This window comes from Hyla sarda, chromosome 5 (genome assembly GCF_029499605.1).
Source record: "Hyla sarda isolate aHylSar1 chromosome 5, aHylSar1.hap1, whole genome shotgun sequence".
In the NCBI taxonomy this organism is placed as follows: Eukaryota; Metazoa; Chordata; class Amphibia; order Anura; family Hylidae; genus Hyla; species Hyla sarda.
Genome location: NC_079193.1, coordinates 137,995,269 through 138,015,654, shown reverse-complemented (window position 1 = coordinate 138,015,654; position 20,386 = coordinate 137,995,269). Strand labels below are relative to the sequence as shown.

The 20,386-nt window shown below is 44.3% G+C and overlaps 1 protein-coding gene across 2 annotated transcripts in view; it reads left to right on the top strand.

Moving 5' to 3' along the window:
- Positions 1–20,386, top strand: part of MLH1 (mutL homolog 1) — a 192,247-nt gene that overhangs the window by 115,405 nt on the left and 56,456 nt on the right. For both annotated transcript variants that reach the window (XM_056520381.1, XM_056520380.1), the window contains exons 14-16: positions 2,269–2,377; positions 3,208–3,271; positions 5,282–5,446. In XM_056520381.1, the coding sequence (XP_056376356.1) occupies positions 2,269–2,377; positions 3,208–3,271; positions 5,282–5,446 (338 nt within the window). The remainder of the gene's footprint in view (positions 1–2,268; positions 2,378–3,207; positions 3,272–5,281; positions 5,447–20,386) is intronic.

The window sequence follows — 20,386 nt, the reverse complement described above, 5'->3', positions numbered from 1 at the left end:
TATTTTTATTGGGGGGGCTGCGACAGTGTAAGGGTGTGTGTATGTAGTGGTTTACTCTTTATTTAGGGGTAGTGTAGTGTTTTTGGGGTACATTCACACGGGCGGGGGTTTACAGTGTGTTTCCCGCTGCAGCGGAAAATTTGCCACATCTCAAACTTGAAGTGGGAAACTTGCTGAAAACCCCTGTCCCTGTGAATGTACCCCGTACATTCAATTTGGGGGTGGGGGTACAAAACTACAACTCCCAGCATGCACTGACAGACCGTGCATGCTGGGAGTTGTAGTTAAGCAACAGCTAGAGGCACACTGGTTCGGATTGGGAAACACTGAGTAAGGTAACAGACTACCACAGTGTTTCCGCACCAATGTCTGTTTCCTAACTGTGTTTCCCAACCTGTGTGCCTCCAGCTGTTGCAAAACTACAACTCCCAGCATGTATGGTCTGTCGGTGCATGCTGGGAGTTATAGTTTTGCAACAGCAGGAAACACACGGGTTGGGAAACACTGAGTTAGGAAACAGACAATGTTTCCCAACCAGTGTGCCTCCAGTTGTTGCAATAGTAGCACTCCCAGCATGCCCAGACCTCCGAAGGGCATGTTGGGAGCTGTAGTTATGCAACAACTGGAGAACAGGTTGGAGACCACTGCGTAGTGGTCTCCAAACTGTAGCCCTCCAGATGTTGCAAAACTTCAACTCCAAGCATGCCCAGATTGCCCAGGCATGCTGGGAGCTGTAGTTCGGCAACATCTGAAGGGCCAGAAGTTGGCGAACTACAACTCCCAGCATGCCTGGACCGTGTCGGCATGCTTTGAATTGACAACTGGAGCGCTACAGTTTGGGCACGACTGTATAGTGGTCTCCAAACTGTGCCCTTCCAGATGTTGCAAAACTAACTCCCAGCATGCTGAGACTGTCTGGGCATGCTGAGTTGTAGTTTTGCAACATCTGGAAGGACAGTTTGGAGACCACTGCACAATGGTCTCCAAACTGTGGCCCTCCAGATGTTGCAAAACTATAACTGCCAGCATGCCCAGACAGCATTTGGCTGTCTGGGCATGCTGGGAGTTGTAGTTTTGAAACTCCTAGAAGCTGCATTGAAGATCACTTTACGATGATCTTCATTGCTGCATCTAACACAGCCGCCGCACCACTTGCCTGCCGCCGGTCCCCACGTGATCCCAGGTAACTGCCACCAGTCCCTGCCTCATCAACGGCCCCCCGCACCTCGCCGCCATCTTCCCCCACTCTGCACAGACATCCAGGGGCGGGCAGAGCAGGGGAAGTGAACTTTAACCCACCGCCCCTGCCCTGCAATTTGCAGATCAGTCCTGATCGGCCAATCGCAGGGGATAGGAGGAGGCAACCCTGCCACCTCACTCCTATCCTTCAGGATGATTGGAGCGGTCTCTGACAGCTCTGATCATCCCTATTTTCCAGGCTATCGGGTCATCAGAGACCCCATCAGCCCGGAATCACCGCAAATCGCCGATGTGAATTGATCGTCGATTTGCGGCGATCGCCGACATGGGGGGGGTCTCAGGACTCCCCCAGGCATTTGCACGGGATGCCTGCTGATTGATTTCTGGTACAGGTACGCCCTCCGTCCTTAAGTACCTGGACGCGAGGGCGTATCTGTACGCCCTTCGTCCCCAAGAGGTTAAAATATATTTTGCTATAAAATGAAGTTTTTTTTCACTAGACCATGTTCTACAAGTAGTTTAAAAAAAAAATGATAATTTTTAAGAGATCCAGAACCTGAAGCGTTACTGTATGTGAGGATCAAAGAGCACTGTGAAGGGGAATTGGAAAAGTGTGTTCATGGAAACGGCAAGGGCCACTGTTAAGAGAAAAGCAGGAAATGACCAGATCCATAGGGAAGAACTGTTCAGAATTGAACTGTCAGGTCATTTATGTATGAGGTACACGTCTAATTTTCCTAACTATGTATCATAGTGCCTGTATCTCAGAACTTCCACCTGTTTTTCTGATTGGATGTGAAGCGACGCAGGCAACATTACACCAAGTGAGTTCCATGCACCAGTCAATCTCTAATCTGTTTTGTGCACCGTACTCACTGGTGTTGTATGCCGTTGTGTGGTTGCCTTAGGAATTGTACCGCCCAGTGTTGAACAGTGTCTCTCCGCACCTGATCTTAAGATGTGGGAGTTAGGGGTTATAGGTACACTTTAATTGTTTTTAACATATTCAGTTACACTTTTTTTTCCCCCAATTTATTGATGTCTACTACCATTCTAAATTTCCTAAAGGTCTCCAGGACATGTTGCGGAATCACTCATTTGTGGGATGTGTAAATCCACAGTGGGCACTAGCTCAGTATCAAACAAAACTCTACCTTCTAAATACCACAAAGTTAAGGTATGATTTGCATTTATGAATTGTTAATCCTGTCTAGAAATTCTTCTGTTGGTCACTTGTATAGTGCAGGTCACAGAAAGGATAGCCTGTGATAGTTCAGAAAAAACTTTTTTCATTACTGTAAACCCTAGAGTCTTTTGGCAAGTGTCAACTTTATCATTACACAACTTCATGTTTTAAATGAATTATGCATCTAACAAAAATACCTACTTAAAATAGGCAGTGAAGGTGTAAATGGCTGAACAGTGTCTATTTTAGTGATGTTTAAAGGAAATCTGCCACCATTGTCACCTTCACGAACCTTTCTGTACCAACAGGTAGTGCAGGTGACACTGATGACAACGGTACTTGTCCCGTTTCGTGCAGGGGATTTCCGGTAATCTTCTACGTTCCCTTCAGCTCCGGGCATCGTCATGGGCGGAGCTTAGTGATGTCACCGCTGCTCCTCTCTGCTGGGTCCCGCTGCTAGTGAACTGCAGCGGTGATGTCACTAAGCTCAGCCTGTGCCCCAAGCAGGGCCTGGAGCTGAAGCTAACGGAGAAGATACTGCGGTCATCAGCGTCACTTGCACTGTCAGTACCAACAGGTCGTTGAAGGTGACACTGGTGACAGATTTCCTTTAAACATCACTAAAATACACACTGTTCAGCCATTTACACCTTCACTGCCTATACTGGCAGAATTATGGTAGAGCATTAGATCAAAAAGCAGTTATAAAAAAAAATAAAAAAAAAACAGTCCAGCCAATTGGGTCAATTGTATATGTTGAACTAATAAGTTGCAGTGTTTGGTTTCCTCCCTTTTAATGTAACTCCTCTTTCATTCTGTAGTCAAGAACTCTTCTATCAAATACTTATTTATGATTTTGGAAATTTTGGCATAATGAGATTATCTGTAAGTAATGATATTGTGTGCTAACTGCCTAATCTCATTGTAATTTGATAATATTTATTTTCATGCGCATTTCAATTTACATGTTTTTTTCATGTAAGAAACATAAAATGTGTATTCTGAGAAGATTGGCAGTTGAATAGGTTTTTGAGGCTGTTCATTATTTGCCCTCGTTCACCTGACAGGCCAAAAGAGTGTCTATGCTAGACTAACATACTAATTTAGTTTTTTCCTTTTCCACCATGTAGAAAAGCACAGTTGACAATGCTTTCCTAAGCTAAGGAATCCTGCAAAAGAAAAAAAAAAGACTCCTGTACCTTTACTTATTTTTTATCAGCACAGTATATGCATACAGTGGATTACCTTGGAAGTATCTATCACCTTTATGGACTGGACTGGTTAATTAAACACACCCTGGGCTCTTCGCATGTGTTACATCGGGGGCTCCATATTCTCCAATCACAAGTCCATATTCACATTAATGTAACACACATACCAACAGATTGCGTCTTTGTTTTGTACTTTTATATCATTATTTCTTTAGGTTTCATAGAAAACGTCATCACTTTTAATATACATAATATATTCACCCAGGTGTGCGATTGCTGTAACCTCTTACGGATCTGGCATCAAATGATCTATTTTGATCCTGCAGGAGCCTTTCATCCCAGCTGACGATCCAGCTTCTCTTTGGGAAAACAGCAGAGGCTCACAAACCTGTGAGCCTCAGACACTGCAACGTTTCAGGAGTTTGCCACTCCCTCATGTCAAGGCTGTGATGACTTTTTATATATGCAAAAAAAAGTAGGTTAGACTAACACCTCAAAATGTAAGCAGACAGGACTTATCACCATGACATATCCCATATAAAATAAGCCAATAAATTGCGGACAAAATTTATACACACAATTTTTTTTTATTCAAACATCAAGTTTTACCCAATAAAAACATATACACATAAGACGATTAAAATATTTTTTAGGATGGAGGGGCACACTGCAGGACAATTTCTACAGACAATTCATAAATTTGAATGTACAAATATAACAAACAGAAAATTCATAAGGGAAGATATTAAGTATGTATATGTACAGTGATTTTTAAGAGCCAACTTAATCAAAGAATTAATATCAGGTATGTAAACAAATATATTATTGCACCATATATAAGAGCAAGATAGTGTAAACAGAGACTGCATTGCACTAGTAATAACAATATTGCACTGACACGAAGTTATAAGTTAATGGCCATATTGCACTAGTATAGAATATATTGCACTAACAATAAAGTGCAAAGAATACAAAAGTTGGTACAACTATAATCAGTGCATGACTACACAAGATGGCAAAGGTACAACACACACAGATGACAAGTATTAAACATATGCCCAAAAAAAATTAACAATAAAGTGCCTCCGTAAACAACAAGTGTGTGCTGGCACACTGCACCGGACGCCCCCACCTCACCCTCCTATGGATAATATATTTGTTTACATGCCTGATATATTAATTCTTTGATTAAGTTGGCTCTTAATCACTGTACATATACATATTTAATATCTTCCATTATGAATTTTCTATTTATTTGTTATATTTGTACATTAAAATTTATGAATTGTCTGTAGAAATTGTCCTGCACTGTGCCCCTCCATCCTAAAAAATATTTTAATAGTCTTATGTGTATGTGTTTTTATGGGTCATTATTGGGTAAAACTTGATGTTTGAATAAAAATTAATTTTGTATATAAATTTTGTTCGCAATTTATTAGCTTATTTTATATGGGATATGTGATGACGTTTTGTATGAAACCTGAAGAAATAATTTGACTATAGTACAAAATAACACAATCTGTTGGTATGTGTATTACTTTAACGTGAATTACCTTGGAAGTATACACTTGAAAATACTTTACACATTTGAGATTACTGCCTGGGGTATATGTGTAAACAGTGCCAAACTAGTACACAACAACTGTAAGTTAATTTGCTGCAATAACATTTCATATCTGCATAGGAGTCAGCACCAATATATGAATTAGCCATGCTAGCCTTGGATAGTCCTGAGAGTGGTTGGACAGAAGAAGACGGCCCTAAAGAAGGACTTGCTGAATACATTGTCCAGTTCCTTCAGAAGAAATCTGAAATGTTAAAAGATTATTTCTCCTTGGAAATAGATGAGGTAAGCTGCAGCTTATGTAGAACTGTACTATTGAGCTTAAACCACTTTCCATGACAATCATATTTTGCCATGGCATTTCTGTTATTTACTTGTGTTTTTTTTTTGTTTGTTTGTTTCACTGTTCTCAAATATCCTGTCCTCCACTTTTTATTTTTCCAAAGCAGCTCTTTGATGCCTTTAGATTTTGATATGCTTTAAAGGTGGAATGGGAGAAAAATTGTATTTTGTGGTGTCCCGGTACAGGACCTGGTTCTGTCCCTTTGTCTAAAGTCCCCTCAGCCAGAGTCCCTCCATGTCAATAGGGCTCTCCTGTAGGACTAACCCCTAGTCGCCTCATATAAATGGTACTTAATTTATTTATATATATAAAAAATGTTAAATGTTATATAGGAATACCTCTGTATAGGACGATAGAAGTCACATGCCTTTAATTAAATTGTACTATGGTTTAAGGACCTTTAGGTTATGTGATACCCAGAGTTCACTGGGTCAGGATTTACAGGTCTGCTGACCAATGAGCTTTGCCCCACCCCCTTAATATATAAGGGTCTGCAGCCACTAAATTCGCTCTTAGTTCCGGATTATCAAGCCAAGCACATCTCAGCACAAATATCAAATCAAGCTAGGCCTCAAGCCTAAAGTCCAGCAGCCAAAAAAACGTGAGTTACTCCAAGCTCAACCTTCAAATTCTGTGTGACTACTAGAAACTCAAATCTCATTAAAAAAATAAAATAGTAGCACAGTGGCTAGCACCAAAGCTCATTGATCCCAGAGTCCCAGCAAACCTTTGAGGAACCTGTACCACGGTTCTCTCTCGAAAAGACTTATGTTCCATGCCGTTGCATAAAATATGCAGTAAAGTTACTTCAAGTTTACTTCATAAAATCTGCTGGGGACATTCCGTTATCTCTCCCTCCCGTTTGTAGGACGGTTGGTGGTAGGATTAATACATTGAGGAAACCGCACCCTGGCATCACAACAATTGAGGGTTAATACCGATATACCCTACACTATCACCGCAACACCCAGACACCCTTACCCTCCCGGGTACCACAATTTTTTTTTCCCTTGCCCTATGACTGCACTCCTCGACAGCCTGCCTCCTTCTCCATTGGAGAAGGTGGTACCCACATCTTATGGATCTGACTAAAGAAGATTGGGCTGTGGGCGCCTGGTTCTTAAAGCTTACCTGTCATAGGGTGCGTGCACACGGCTGTCTGTCCCCCTTTTTTACCCCGTTTAGGTTCCATTGATGCTGCTTGTAAACGGATTACAAATTGTTGTAAAATAATCCCATTGATGTCAACAGGATTTTTTTTACAATCCTTTCACATCCGTTGGCACCCGTCTGCGCTCATTTTACTTTTTTTTTTTTTTTTTTTTTTTAACGGGGAAAAGACTGTCCATGCAGTATTTTTTTCTCCCATCAAAAAGACAGAAGAAAAACGGATACAGTGAATTTAACATTGAAGTCTATGGAAAACAGATGAGCTGTTAATATCATCCTTTTGTATCTGTTTTTTCATCCATTTTTACTTCTGAGCATGCTCAGAACAAAATTTTTTTTTTGGTTTATTAACTGAACAATAATGGATACAAATGGATTACATCCGTTTGCATCCGTTAGACGGCCGTGTGAACGCAGCCATATCCCACCCAAAAAAAAATAGAAAATGAGAAAATTTGTTACTCAGTACCTAATCCTGAGCATGTACATATAACTTTTATGGGGGAGATTCATCAAAACCTGTCCAGAAGAAAAGTTGCTGAGTTGCCCATAGCAACCAATTAGATTGCTTCTTTAATTTTTGAGAAGTCCTCTTAAAAATGAAAGAAGCAATCGGATTGGTTGGTATGGGCAACTCAGCAACTTTTCCTCTGGACAGGTTTTCATAAATCTTCACCTGTGTCAAGCTTCTGCATTTCTTTATACACACATCACACACACATCATACATTACATACACATCACACACAGACATCATACACACATTATACATTACATACACATCACACATAGACAGACATCATACACACATACACTCACACCATACATGTACACCAGTGTTTCCCAACCAGGGTGCCTCCAGCTGTTGCAAAACTACAACTCCCAGCATGCCCAGAGCATGCTGGGAGTTGTAGTTTTGCAACAGCTGGATGCACCCTGGTTGGGAAACACTGATATACACCATACATATGCACACATCATACATACACCTGCCGCTGCACCCCCATCATACATTACATACACATACACTCACACCCTACATATACAACCACCCTTCCTGCCGCTGCCTGCATTCTGTCTCCTCACCTGAGCCGCCATGAGTGGACATCAGAGCTGTAGTCACCGCTGGTGTGAGGTGAGATTTCCGTCCTCCCCCTCCCCTCCCCTCTGCTCTGTGTTTTCCCCGTGCAAACTAGCAACCTCCCCGTGGTAGACTAGGTCCTGGGGAGACAGAGCAGGGGGAGGGATAGAGCTGTGTGCGGGGGATGGAGCTGTGCACCCAGCTGTCTACGTCCTTTCTCTCACCCTGCTGTGTCTTCTGAGCTGCGACCTCCATCCTCCGGGAGGGGAAATAAGGGGACTCTGCGGTCAGCTGGAGGCCGCCGCCCCCTCCATACACTCTGAGCGCCGGTGTGAGGTGCAGACTTCTATCGGCTCCTGCGCCTCACACCGGCATTAAAGAAAAATAAGGGGGAAGTCGGTCTGTCCCTGCTAGCCCGATACAGGGCTAAATCTATGAACAATTCACCTGCTCGGCGCCCAAAACTACTTGTCCAGGGCGTCGGGTGATAGGATTTCCACATCCCTGCACTATAACAAACCCACTCCTGATGCCATCTCCTTACTACTGGGGTGTCCCACTGTAACAAACCCCCTCCCCATGCCATCTCCTTACTACTGGGGTACATGTTGCTGTATAAGGTAGAGCATGCTGTGTCATACTTGCTTGTGCTCCTTCTGCTCTATGCTGAGGAAGGAGCTGTGCACTGAAGAATTCTCTCCCTAGGAGCTGCTGAGAGCTGGGGAGGTGTGTGAGGGGTTGTGGCCTCCTCTCAGCCAATCATAGCAGCTCACACTGCCCTGCTCTCTGTGTTCGGATATCTTCACATCCTCTCACAGGGAGCACACATAAAGGCTTGTAAAGCCTCCCACTCACGGTTAGGACATAGTAACAGGCGTGGGACATTTTATGAGGCCCCCTAGAGGCCACTTTTTATAGAAGCAGTTTTCTAAGGGAAACTGTGGGGAAAAAATAATGCAATAGTATTAGAGATATACTTATTATATGGTTCTATTGTTTTCAACCCCTTAACCCCTTAAGGACTCAGGGTTTTTCCGTTTTTGCACTTTCGTTTTTTCCCTCCTTACCTTTTAAAAATCATAACCCTTTCAATTTTCCACCTAAAAATCCATATTATGGCTTTTTTTTTTTTTTTTGCTTCACCAATTCTACTTTGCAGTGACATCAGTCATTTTACCCAAAAATTCACGACGAACCAAAAAAAAAAACATTGTGCGACAAAATGGAAGAAAAAACGCAATTTTGTTACTTTTGGGGGCTTCCGTTTCTACGCAGTGCATATTTCGGTAAAAATGACACCTTATCATTATTCTGTAGGTCCATACGGTTAAAATGATACCCTACTTATATAGGTTTGATTTTGTCGTACTTCTGGAAAAAATCATAACTACATGCAGGAAAATTTATACGTTTAAAAATGTCCTCTTCTGACCCCTATAACTTTTTTTTATTTTTCCACGTACAGGGCGGTATGAGGACTCATTTTTTGCGACGTGATCTGAATTTTTTATCGGTACGTTTTTTGTTTTGATCGGACTTTTTGATCACTCTTTATTCATTTTTTAATGGTATGAAAAGTGACCAAAATACACTTTTTTGGACTTTGGAATTTTTTTTGCGCGTACGCCATTGACTGTGCGGTTTAATTAATTATATATTTTTATAGTTCGGACATTTACGCACGCGGCGATACCACATATGTTTATTTTTATTTACACTGTTTTATTTATGGGAAAAGGGGGGTGATTCAAACTTTTATTAGGGAAGGGGTTAAATGATCTTAACACTACTTTTTTACTTTTTTTTTTTTTTTGCAGTGTTATAGGTCCCATAGGGACCTATAACACTGCACACACTGATCTCTCATCCTGATCACAGGCGTGTATTATCACGCCTGTGATCAGTGTTATCGGCGCTTGACTGCTCCTGCCTGGATCTCAGGCACGGAGCAGTCATTCGTCGATCGGACACCGAGGAGGCTGGTAAGCATAGGCGTGCGCACGGGGTGTGCCGGGTGTGTACAAGCACACCCTAATCACCGCGGCCGCGGCCCGCTGCTGCAGGACTTTTTTTTTTTCTTCTCCCTACTAATCCCCAGCCCCACCGGACATCCCCGACAGTCACAATCATACATGCTGGGGATGTAGTCCTGAGCTGTGTGCCTACATAATGTAGGCTCACAGTTCAGGACTACATCCCCATCATGTATGGCAGCAGGCAGCAGGGATAGAGCGGCCAGAGCCGCAAAAAAAAAAAAAAAAAAATGCTTTTTCAAACATTCGGTGTGCCCTGAAACACTTTCAGGGCACACCAGATGTTTAAAAAAGCATTTTTTTATTAATTTGAGGAATTTGCGGCTCTATCCCCTGTCCTCCGGGCCGCTCTATCCCCCCGTCCTCCGGGCCGCTCTATCCCCCCGTCCTCCGGGCCGCTCTATCCCCCCGTCCTCCGGGCCGCTCTATCCCCCCGTCCTCCGGGCCGCTCTATCCCCCCGTCCTCCGGGCCGCTCTATCCCCCCGTCCTCCGGGCCGCTCTATCCCCCCGTCCTCCGGGCCGCTCTATCCCCCCGTCCTCCGGGCCGCTCTATCCCCCCGTCCTCCGGGCCGCTCTATCCCCCCGTCCTCCGGGCCGCTCTATCCCCCCGTCCTCCGGGCCGCTCTATCCCCCCGTCCTCCGGGCCGCTCTATCCCCCCGTCCTCCGGGCCGCTCTATCCCCCCGTCCTCCGGGCCGCTCTATCCCCCCGTCCTCCGGGCCGCTCTATCCCCCCGTCCTCCGGGCCGCTCTATCCCCCCGTCCTCCGGGCCGCTCTATCCCCCCGTCCTCCGGGCCGCTCTATCCCCCCGTCCTCCGGGCCGCTCTATCCCCCCGTCCTCCGGGCCGCTCTATCCCCCCGTCCTCCGGGCCGCTCTATCCCCCCGTCCTCCGGGCCGCTCTATCCCCCCGTCCTCCGGGCCGCTCTATCCCCCCGTCCTCCGGGCCGCTCTATCCCCCCGTCCTCCGGGCCGCTCTATCCCCCCGTCCTCCGGGCCGCTCTATCCCCCCGTCCTCCGGGCCGCTCTATCCCCCCGTCCTCCGGGCCGCTCTATCCCCCCGTCCTCCGGGCCGCTCTATCCCCCCGTCCTCCGGGCCGCTCTATCCCCCCGTCCTCCGGGCCGCTCTATCCCCCCGTCCTCCGGGCCGCTCTATCCCCCCGTCCTCCGGGCCGCTCTATCCCCCCGTCCTCCGGGCCGCTCTATCCCCCCGTCCTCCGGGCCGCTCTATCCCCCCGTCCTCCGGGCCGCTCTATCCCCCCGTCCTCCGGGCCGCTCTATCCCCCCGTCCTCCGGGCCGCTCTATCCCCCCGTCCTCCGGGCCGCTCTATCCCCCCGTCCTCCGGGCCGCTCTATCCCCCCCGTCCTCCGGGCCGCTCTATCCCCCCGTCCTCCGGGCCGCTCTATCCCCCCGTCCTCCGGGCCGCTCTATCCCCCCCGTCCTCTGGGCCGCTCTATCCCCCTTCCTCTGGGCCACTCTTTTCCCCTTCCTCTGGGCCGCTCCTCCCCCTTCCCCCGGCCGCGCACACTGCTGCTCTAACTGCAGACGCAGGGGCTGCCCCGCAGCTGCGCACGTCTGCTTACACCTCCTGGGATGATCCTCGCCGCAACTCCTGGCACCGAGTGTCGATTCCTCGGCATGAGGAAGAAGTGGGCGATGGTGCAAAGTGTGCAGCAGATGGGATTGGACGTGCCCGGCCTCTGACCCCAACATGGCTGCCGCAGGTAAGAAAAGTGCACAGACCGAGGACGGGAGGGGGGTGGGATGTGTGTAATATGTATGTATGGTGTGTGTAATATGTATGTATGGTGTGTGTAATATGTATGTATGGTGTGTGTAATATGTATGTATGGTGTGTGTAATATGTATGTATGGTGTGTGTAATATGTATGTATGGTGTGTGTAATATGTATGTATGGTGTGTGTAATATGTATGTATGGTGTGTGTAATATGTATGTATGGTGTGTGTGATATGTATGTATGGTGTGTGTGATATGTATGTATGGTGTGTGTGATATGTATGTATGGTGTGTGTGATATGTATGTATGTATGGTGTGTGTGATATGTATGTATGTATGGAGTGTGTGATATGTATGTATGTATGGAGTGTGTGATATGTATGTATGTATGGTGTGTGTGATATGTATGTATGTATGGTGTGTGTGATATGTATGTATGTATGTATGGAGTGTGTGGTATGTATGTATGGAGTGTGTGATATGTATGTATGTATGGAGTGTGTGATATGTATGTATGTATGGTGTGTGTGATATGTATGTATGTATGGTGTGTGTGGTATGTATGTATGGTGTGTGTGATATGTATGTATGTATGGTGTGTGTGATATGTATGTATGTATGGTGTGTGTGATACATATCACACACACCATACATACATACATATCACACACACCATACATACATACATATGTATGTATGGTGTGTGTGTGTAGTGTGTAGTGTGGTGTGTAGTGTGTGTAGTGTGGTGTGTAGTGTGTGTAGTATGGTGTGTAGTGTGTGTAGTATGGTGTGTATTATGGATGTATGCTGTATTATGTGTGCATGTGTATATTATGTATGATTGTGTTTATGCATTATGTATGTATAATATATATACACACACATAATGCATAAATACAAACATCATACATATATAATACATACATACATAAAATACACATGCACACATCATACATATATAATACATACATAATACATATGCACACCATACATAATACATACACAAATCCATAATATATACACATACACACCATACATAAATACATCATACATACAGTACATACATACCATATACATATGTTATGTATGTACTGTATGTTATGTATGGATGATGTGTATATGTATATATTATGGATTTGTGTATGTATTATGTATGGTGTGCGTATGTATGTATGATGCATGCATTATCTATGTATGATGTATGCATGTATTATATATGTATGATGTGTGTGTGTATATATATATATATATATATATATATATATATATATATATATATATATGTGTGTGTAGGTTATGCATGTATGATGTATGTGTGTGTGTGTGTGTGTGTGTGTGTGTGTGTGTGTGTGTGTATATATATATATATATATATATATATGTGTGTGTGTGTGTGTGTAGGTTATGCATGTATGATGTTTGTATGCATATAGAGGGAGATTTATCAAAGGATTGACTGGTTTTTCCTGTCTAAATTTGTCGCACAGAAAGTCGCAGTCTAAATATGTGCGACTTTTCTGCGACTTTTGCTGTAGAGGATTTTTAGAACATGATGCATGCAAGTCTATTTTAGACGGAAATGCATTGGAAAATGCATTGGTGCTGAATTTATCAAGTGCGACTGTTGTGCGACAAGTCGCATCTGCCCAAAATACGCTGAAATGTCAGACCATGTTGGAGCAGGTCTAAATGCAGTTTAAGCTGTAGACCCTGAAGTCTGAGCACAGAATTTATCAAGGGCTGTGAGACCCCTGATAAATTAGGAGCACAATAGACAGGAGACTACAACATACGCTGGTCTATAAGCATACTCAGAATAGACTAGATTAGTAAATGTCCCCCATAGTATGTATTTATGCATTATGTATGTATGTGTGTGTATATATATATATACAATATATATATATATATATATATATATATATATGTGTGTAGGTTATGCATGTATGATGTGTGTATGTATGACGTATGTATGTATGTATGTATTATGAATCAGAACAAAAGAAAAAATAGTTTCCTCCAGCTCTTCCAAGGATAACGGTGCTTGTAGTATTAAACCATCAAACCTTTAATCTGTATACATTAAAAATAGAAAAAGGTGACATCATAAAAGAAAAGTGAACCTCCAGTGCATTTTGGGCTACATATAGCCATGATTAAGAGCGACATTTTGTTCAAAACGTGTTGGAGTTTCGCTTCTCTTTTATGATGTCCACCTTTTTCTTTTTTAATGCATACAGAGTAAAGGTTTGATGTTTTAATACTACAAACACCTTGAAAGAGGCACCTTTCTTTTTTCCTTTGTTCTGATACACGGGACACGGCCCACTCTCTGCAGTCTGTGCTCTTCTACCAGCAACTTTACTAAAAACTACTACAGCACCGACCCGGGAGCTGAAATAAAAATTTTTTTAATGTATTATGTATATATTTTATATTATGTATGTATTATGTGCCCAATCCCCCACACAGCACCCATAGCACCCCTCAAACACACAGCACCCCTCAAACACACACACACACAGCACCCCCCCCCCCCACACTCACACACGGCACTTCACACACACACACACACACACACACACACACAGCACCCCCAGTGCAACATAATGGGAGTTGTAGTTTTGGCCACCATATATTGTATCAGGGCATGCTGGGAATTGTAGTTGGTAACTGAAAATCCCAGCATTGCATTCCTTGAAGGAATGCAATGCTGGGAGGTGCAGTTACCAACTACAATTCCCAGCATGCCCTGATACAATCTATGATGACCAAAACTACAACTCCACACATCTTGCACTATATAGGAGTACAATTTAGATTATGGTGTAACATGCTGGGAGTCCTAGTTTTGGGTCAGCTGCAGACCCAAAACTACACCGTGCACGCTGTTCCAAGCTTGCTGGGTGCCGCATCACTTTTTCAACCAATCTGGTGCAAAAAAAAATTCAATTTGGAATATTCCCCCCTCTGTGCCCCCATCTTATAGTAAAAGTGTTCTTCTGTTTGCCAAGTAAAGAAAAACATGAGTTTTACCATTCAACTAACAATTTTTTTTTTCAAATCCACATCAAATGCCTCCCTATAAACACCAGAAAACATACACACAAGTGGGAGGTCTAGTCAGGGCTGGTGTATGGATTTTTGACACTCTAGGCAAAACCTAATTTTGACAACCCTTTGGCTCCGCCCATTGAACCCCATGGCAAATATAAGATCAGGGGTAAAATTAGTCCCGTAAGCCTCATGGTAAATTCTAGACTTGTCCTCCTCCCTACAATTATAACTATACTGCACCTAATGTGGAGGAACTGTACTGCACCTAATGTGGGGGAACTATATTGCACCTAATGTGGGGGAACTGTATTGCACCTAATGTGGGGAACTATATTGCACCTAATGTGGGGGAACTGTACTGCACCTAATGTGGGGGAACTGTACTGCACCTAATGTGGGGGAACTGTACTGCACCTAATGTGGGGGAACTATATTGCACCTAATGTGGGGGAACTGTATTGCACCTAATGTGGGGAACTATATTGCACCTAATGTGGGGGAACTGTACTGCACCTAATGTGGGGGAACTATACTGCACCTAATGTGGGGGAACTGTACTGCACCTAATGTGGGGGACCTATACTGCACCTAATGTGGGAACTGTACTGCACCTAATGTGGGGGAACTGTACTGCACCTAATGTGGGGGAACTGTACTGCACCTAATGTGGGGAACTATACTGTACCTAATGTAGGGAACTTTACTGCACCTAATGTGGGGGAACTATATTGCACCTAATGTGGGGGAACTGTATTGCACCTAATGTGGGGGAACTGTACTGCACCTAATGTGGGGGAACTGTACTGCACCTAATGTGGGGGAACTGTACTGCACCTAATGTGGAGGAACTGTGCTACTAACCTAATGTGGGGGAACTATACTACTAACCTAATGTGGGGGAACTATACTGCCAACCTAATGTGGGGAAACTGTACTACTAACCTAATGTGGGGGAACTATACTGCCAACCTAATGTGGGGGAACTATGCTTCCAACCTAATGTGGGGGAACTATACAAAAACATAAAATTGTACTATTCTGATCCCTATAGCACTTTTATTTTTCTGTATATGGGGATGTATGAGGGTCATTTTTAGCGCTGTGATTTGTAGTTTTTATCGGTACCATTTTTTTTTTTTTTTGCTTTTTAGATATTTTTTTATGGTATTTGAAGTGACCAAAAATGTGCTAATCTGATTAGTGCACTATTACGACTTTTGGGACCCCACTTCTGATTTTGCCCAGGGCCATGCTAAGCCTAAAACCGGCCCTGGATCCAATCCTCCAATACTATGCATGCAGGAGTGTGTGTGTGTATGTATGTATGTATATGTGTATATATATGTGTGTGTGTGTGTATATATATATATATATATATATATATATATATATATATATATATACACATATATATATATATATATATATATATACACATATATATATATATATATATATATATATACATATATACATATATATATATATACATACATACATACATACATACATACATACATACATACATACATAAACACACACGTGCGCGGAGTAAGTTTGTGCTTTAGGGTGCACACCCTAATGCAGTAGGCTGCGCACGGCTATGCTGGTAAGGGCCCTCCCGGTGTCCTGCAAGCTGTTCGGGACGCTGCGATTTCACCGCAGCGGTCCCGAACAGCCCGACTGACTAGCCGGGATACTTTTGCTTTAGAAGCGGCGGTCAGCTTTGACCGCCGCTTCTAAAGGGTTAATACCACACATCGCTGCGATCGGCGATGTGCGGTATTAGCTGCGGGTCCCGGCCGTTGATGAGCGCCGGGACCGACGCGATGTGATGCGGGGTCGCAGCGCGACCCCGCTTCATATCGCGGGAGCCGGCGCAGGACGTAAATATACGTCCTGCGTCGTTAAAGGGTTAAAGAGTACCTGTCATCAACAAAAACTTTTAATATGTTGTTCAAAATCATTAATGAAGACGTATTGTAATATATCTTCATTAAAAAAATATTAATATTTATACCAGTTTTTTTTTTCATTTTATACTTTTGGCCACTAGGGGTCTCTCTTCTATGCCTGGTCTGCAGGCAGCTTCCTATGCTTTTCATAGTAAGTGTACAGCTTTTAGGACTAATACTGAAAGGGCTCTGGTCCTTCCACAGGACATACAGTACTGCTGTGAGCTACAAGCCTGCACATGCCTCTCCTATAACAGTGGCCAGTCACCTCCCCCTCCCCCCTGCTTTGTGTTCTCCCTGCCCCTTACCACACGTTATCTTATACATTGTATTATCTCACTGCACTCCCTGCTCTGTGCCCCCCTCCCCTGACATTCATCTTAATTACTGCCTCTGTAATTGCTCCCACCGCCCCTGGTTCTCAGCATTGACTTTTTAGTGCAGAGAGACACAGGAGAGAGAGACAGAGGCTGCCGTCCCTCCCCTGTACTTAGTCTGTATACACACTGCAGAGCAGTGTTTCCCAACAGGGTGCCCCCAACTGTTGCAAAACTACAACTCCCAGCATGCCCGGACAGCTGTTGGTTGTCTGGGCATGCTGGGAGTTGTAGTTTTGCAACAGCTGGAGGTACCCTGGTTGGGAAACACTGCTGCAGAGGGAGAGCAGCATACAGGAAGACTGGCAGAAGCAGAGTCCCGGCCAGGCTTCATGTGACATCATGCCTGCCGGGACCCGCCTCCTTCCACCCCTCAGAAAGACAGTGCTCCTGAGCTAATTAAGAGGGATAAAAAAAGGTATTTCCACAGAGTTTTAAACCTCAATAAACACAGGGATAGGCATAGTTAGAGTAAGGGACAGATGGGGAGGGGGATCAGGGAAAGTTTAGTTCATGACAGGTACTCTTTTTAAGGACTCGCCCCATTTTGGCCTTAAGGACAATTTTATTTTTAAGCTTTCGTTTTTTTCCTCCTTGCCTTCTAAAAATCATAACTCTTATATTTTCATCCAGAGACTAATATGAGGGCTTGTTTTTTGCGCGACCAGTTGTCCTTTGTAATGATATCACTCATTTTACCATAAAATGTGTGGCGCAACCAAAAAAAAACTTTTTGTGGGGAAATTGATAAGAAAACAGCAATCTTGCTAATTTTGGAAGGTTTCATTTTCATGCTGTACACTTTACGGTAAAATAGATCTGTGTTTTTTATTCTGTGGGTCAATACGATTAAAATGATACCCATGACTACATACTGTATATACTCGAGTATAAGCCGATCCGAGTATAAGCCGAGGCCCCTAATTTCACCCCAAAATCCCAGGAAAAGTTATTGACTCGAGTATAAGCCTAGGGTGGGAAATACATCATCCCCCCCTGTCATCATCCAGACCCCTGTCATTAACCTCCTCATCATTATCACCCTGTCATCATCACCTGTCATCATCCCCTTGTCATCATCCCACACCCCCCTTCATCATGCCCTTGTCATCACCCCCTTGTCATCATCCCCACCCCCCTTCATCATCCCCTTGTCATCATCCCACACACCCCCTTCATCATCCTCTTGTGAACTATCCGCCCTCAGTGGTCTTCAACCTGCGGACCTCCAGAGGTTTCAAAACTACAACTTACAGCAAGCCCGGGCAGCCATCGGCTGTCCGGGCTTGCTGGGAGTTGTAGTTTTGAAACCTCTGGAGGTCCGCAGGTTGAAGACCACTGCAGCCTTCGACATCATCCAGCCCCCTCTCACCCCCTTTAGTTCTGTACAGTACTGGCCTCCGCTCGGCGCTGGTCCGGTGCTGCAGGACTGTCCGGTGAGGAGGTCATCCAGTGGGATAGTGGTTCCGGGCTGCTATCTTCACCGGGGAGGCCTCTTCTAAGCACTTCGGGCCCAGAACAGAGGCGTTGCCTTGACGATGACGCAGAGGTACGTTGGTAATGAACGTACCTCTGCGTCGTCGTCAAGGCAACGTGACGAAGAGGCCTCCCCGGTGAAGATAGCAGCCCGTAACCACTATCCCACCGGACGACCTCCCCACCGGACAGTCCTGCAGCACCGGACCAGCGCCGAGCGGAGGCGAGTACTGTACAGAACTAAAGGGGGTGAGAGGGGGCTGGATGATGTCGAAGGCCGCAGTGGTCTTCAACCTGCACACCTCCAGAGGTTTCAAAACTACAACTCCCAGCAAGCCCGGACAGCCGATGGCTGCCTGGGCTTGCTGGGAGTTGTAGTTTTGAAACCTCTGGAGGTCCGCAAGTTGAAGACCACTGCGGGTGGAGAGTTCACTCAAGTATAAGCCGAGGGGGTTGTTTTCAGCACGAAAAATTGTGCTGAAAAACTCGGCTTATACTCGAGTATATACGGTACTTTTCTATTATACAGCTTAAGAAAAATCGCTAGCTTTTTAACCAAATGAGTGCGTTTAAACTCCTATTTTGCTGACCTATAACTTTTTCATTTTTTCCGTATAAGCGGTGGTATGTAGGCTAATTTTTTCGCCGTTTCGCCGCATTTGCATATATGGAACTTTTAATACATTTTTTATCAATTTTATTTGGAATAAAATGTTATAAAAAAGCAACAATTTTGGCCTTTTTTATTTATTTATTTTTTTATTTATAATTTTCACGCAGTTCACCGTATGGAATAATTTAACATTTATATTTTAATAGTTCAGATATTTATGTACTAGGCGATACCAAATATGTTTATAAAAAAAAAAAATTACACTTTTGGGGGTAAAATGGGGAAAAACTGACATTTTACATTTTTATTGGGGGAGGGGATTTTTCACTTTTTTTTTTTTTTTTTTTTTTTTTTACACTTTAATAGTCCCCATAGGGGTCTATTTATAGCAATCATTTGATTGCTAATACTGTTCAGTGCTATGCACAGGGCATAGCACTGATCAGTGTTATCGGTAATCTGTTGCTCTGGTCTGCTCTATCTCAGACCAGAGTAGAAGACTTGTGAAAGGCAGCGGAGGCAGGTGAGGGGACCTCAGTCTGCCATTCTGGATGATCGGATCGCCACGGCAACGCTGCGGGCGATCTGATCATCCATTTTAGTGCAGATGCCATGATCTGCATTGTTCATGGCATCTGAGGGGTTAATGGCGCTGAGGGGTTAATGCCGCCGATGCTCGCGGTTATGTATAGTACGTAAATATATGTCCTGGTGTGTTAAGTACCAGCGTACCAGGACATACATTTATGTCCTGCATCGTTAAGGGGTTAAAAATATATTTTTTTGGTGAGAGTGACCATTTAACTTCAGGATAATCAGGATTCCCTTTTAGCCCAGGTCTCCCCAGGGAAGCCACTTGCCTGATGTCCCTCGATTTGCCTCTGCATTCCTCCTGGGCCTCTGCATTCCTCCTGGGCCTCTGCATTCCTCCTGGGCCTCTGCATTCCTCCACTCCTACGCATGGCTGTAGCTACAGGCCAGAGAGGCCACCCACTCCCCTTTGTTTGTCAGCCCCCAAGCATCTGTGCCCCAAGCGGACACAGCGTGGGCTTGGGGTTCAACAGTGCAGCTTTAGGGGGGGGGGGGGGTGTATGGTCATTGAAGGGCAGAGTCTATATAACCTCTTCCGGGGGAGGGGTAAGTGCTGGAAGACTGTTGTTGCCTAGAAAATTATAATATTACAGGTTATGGGATACTAGATTTATGTACATGGAATGTTGATCCAGTGATCCAGGGATTTATCCTGATTGCCTCTCATGAGGCAATTGGCATCTGCCTCATGGAGATTTTTTGCCTTCCTCTGGATCAACACAATAGAGCTTTAGGTTGAAGGACTTTTTTTTTTTTTTTTTTTTTTTTTTTTTTCAACCTTCTAAACTAT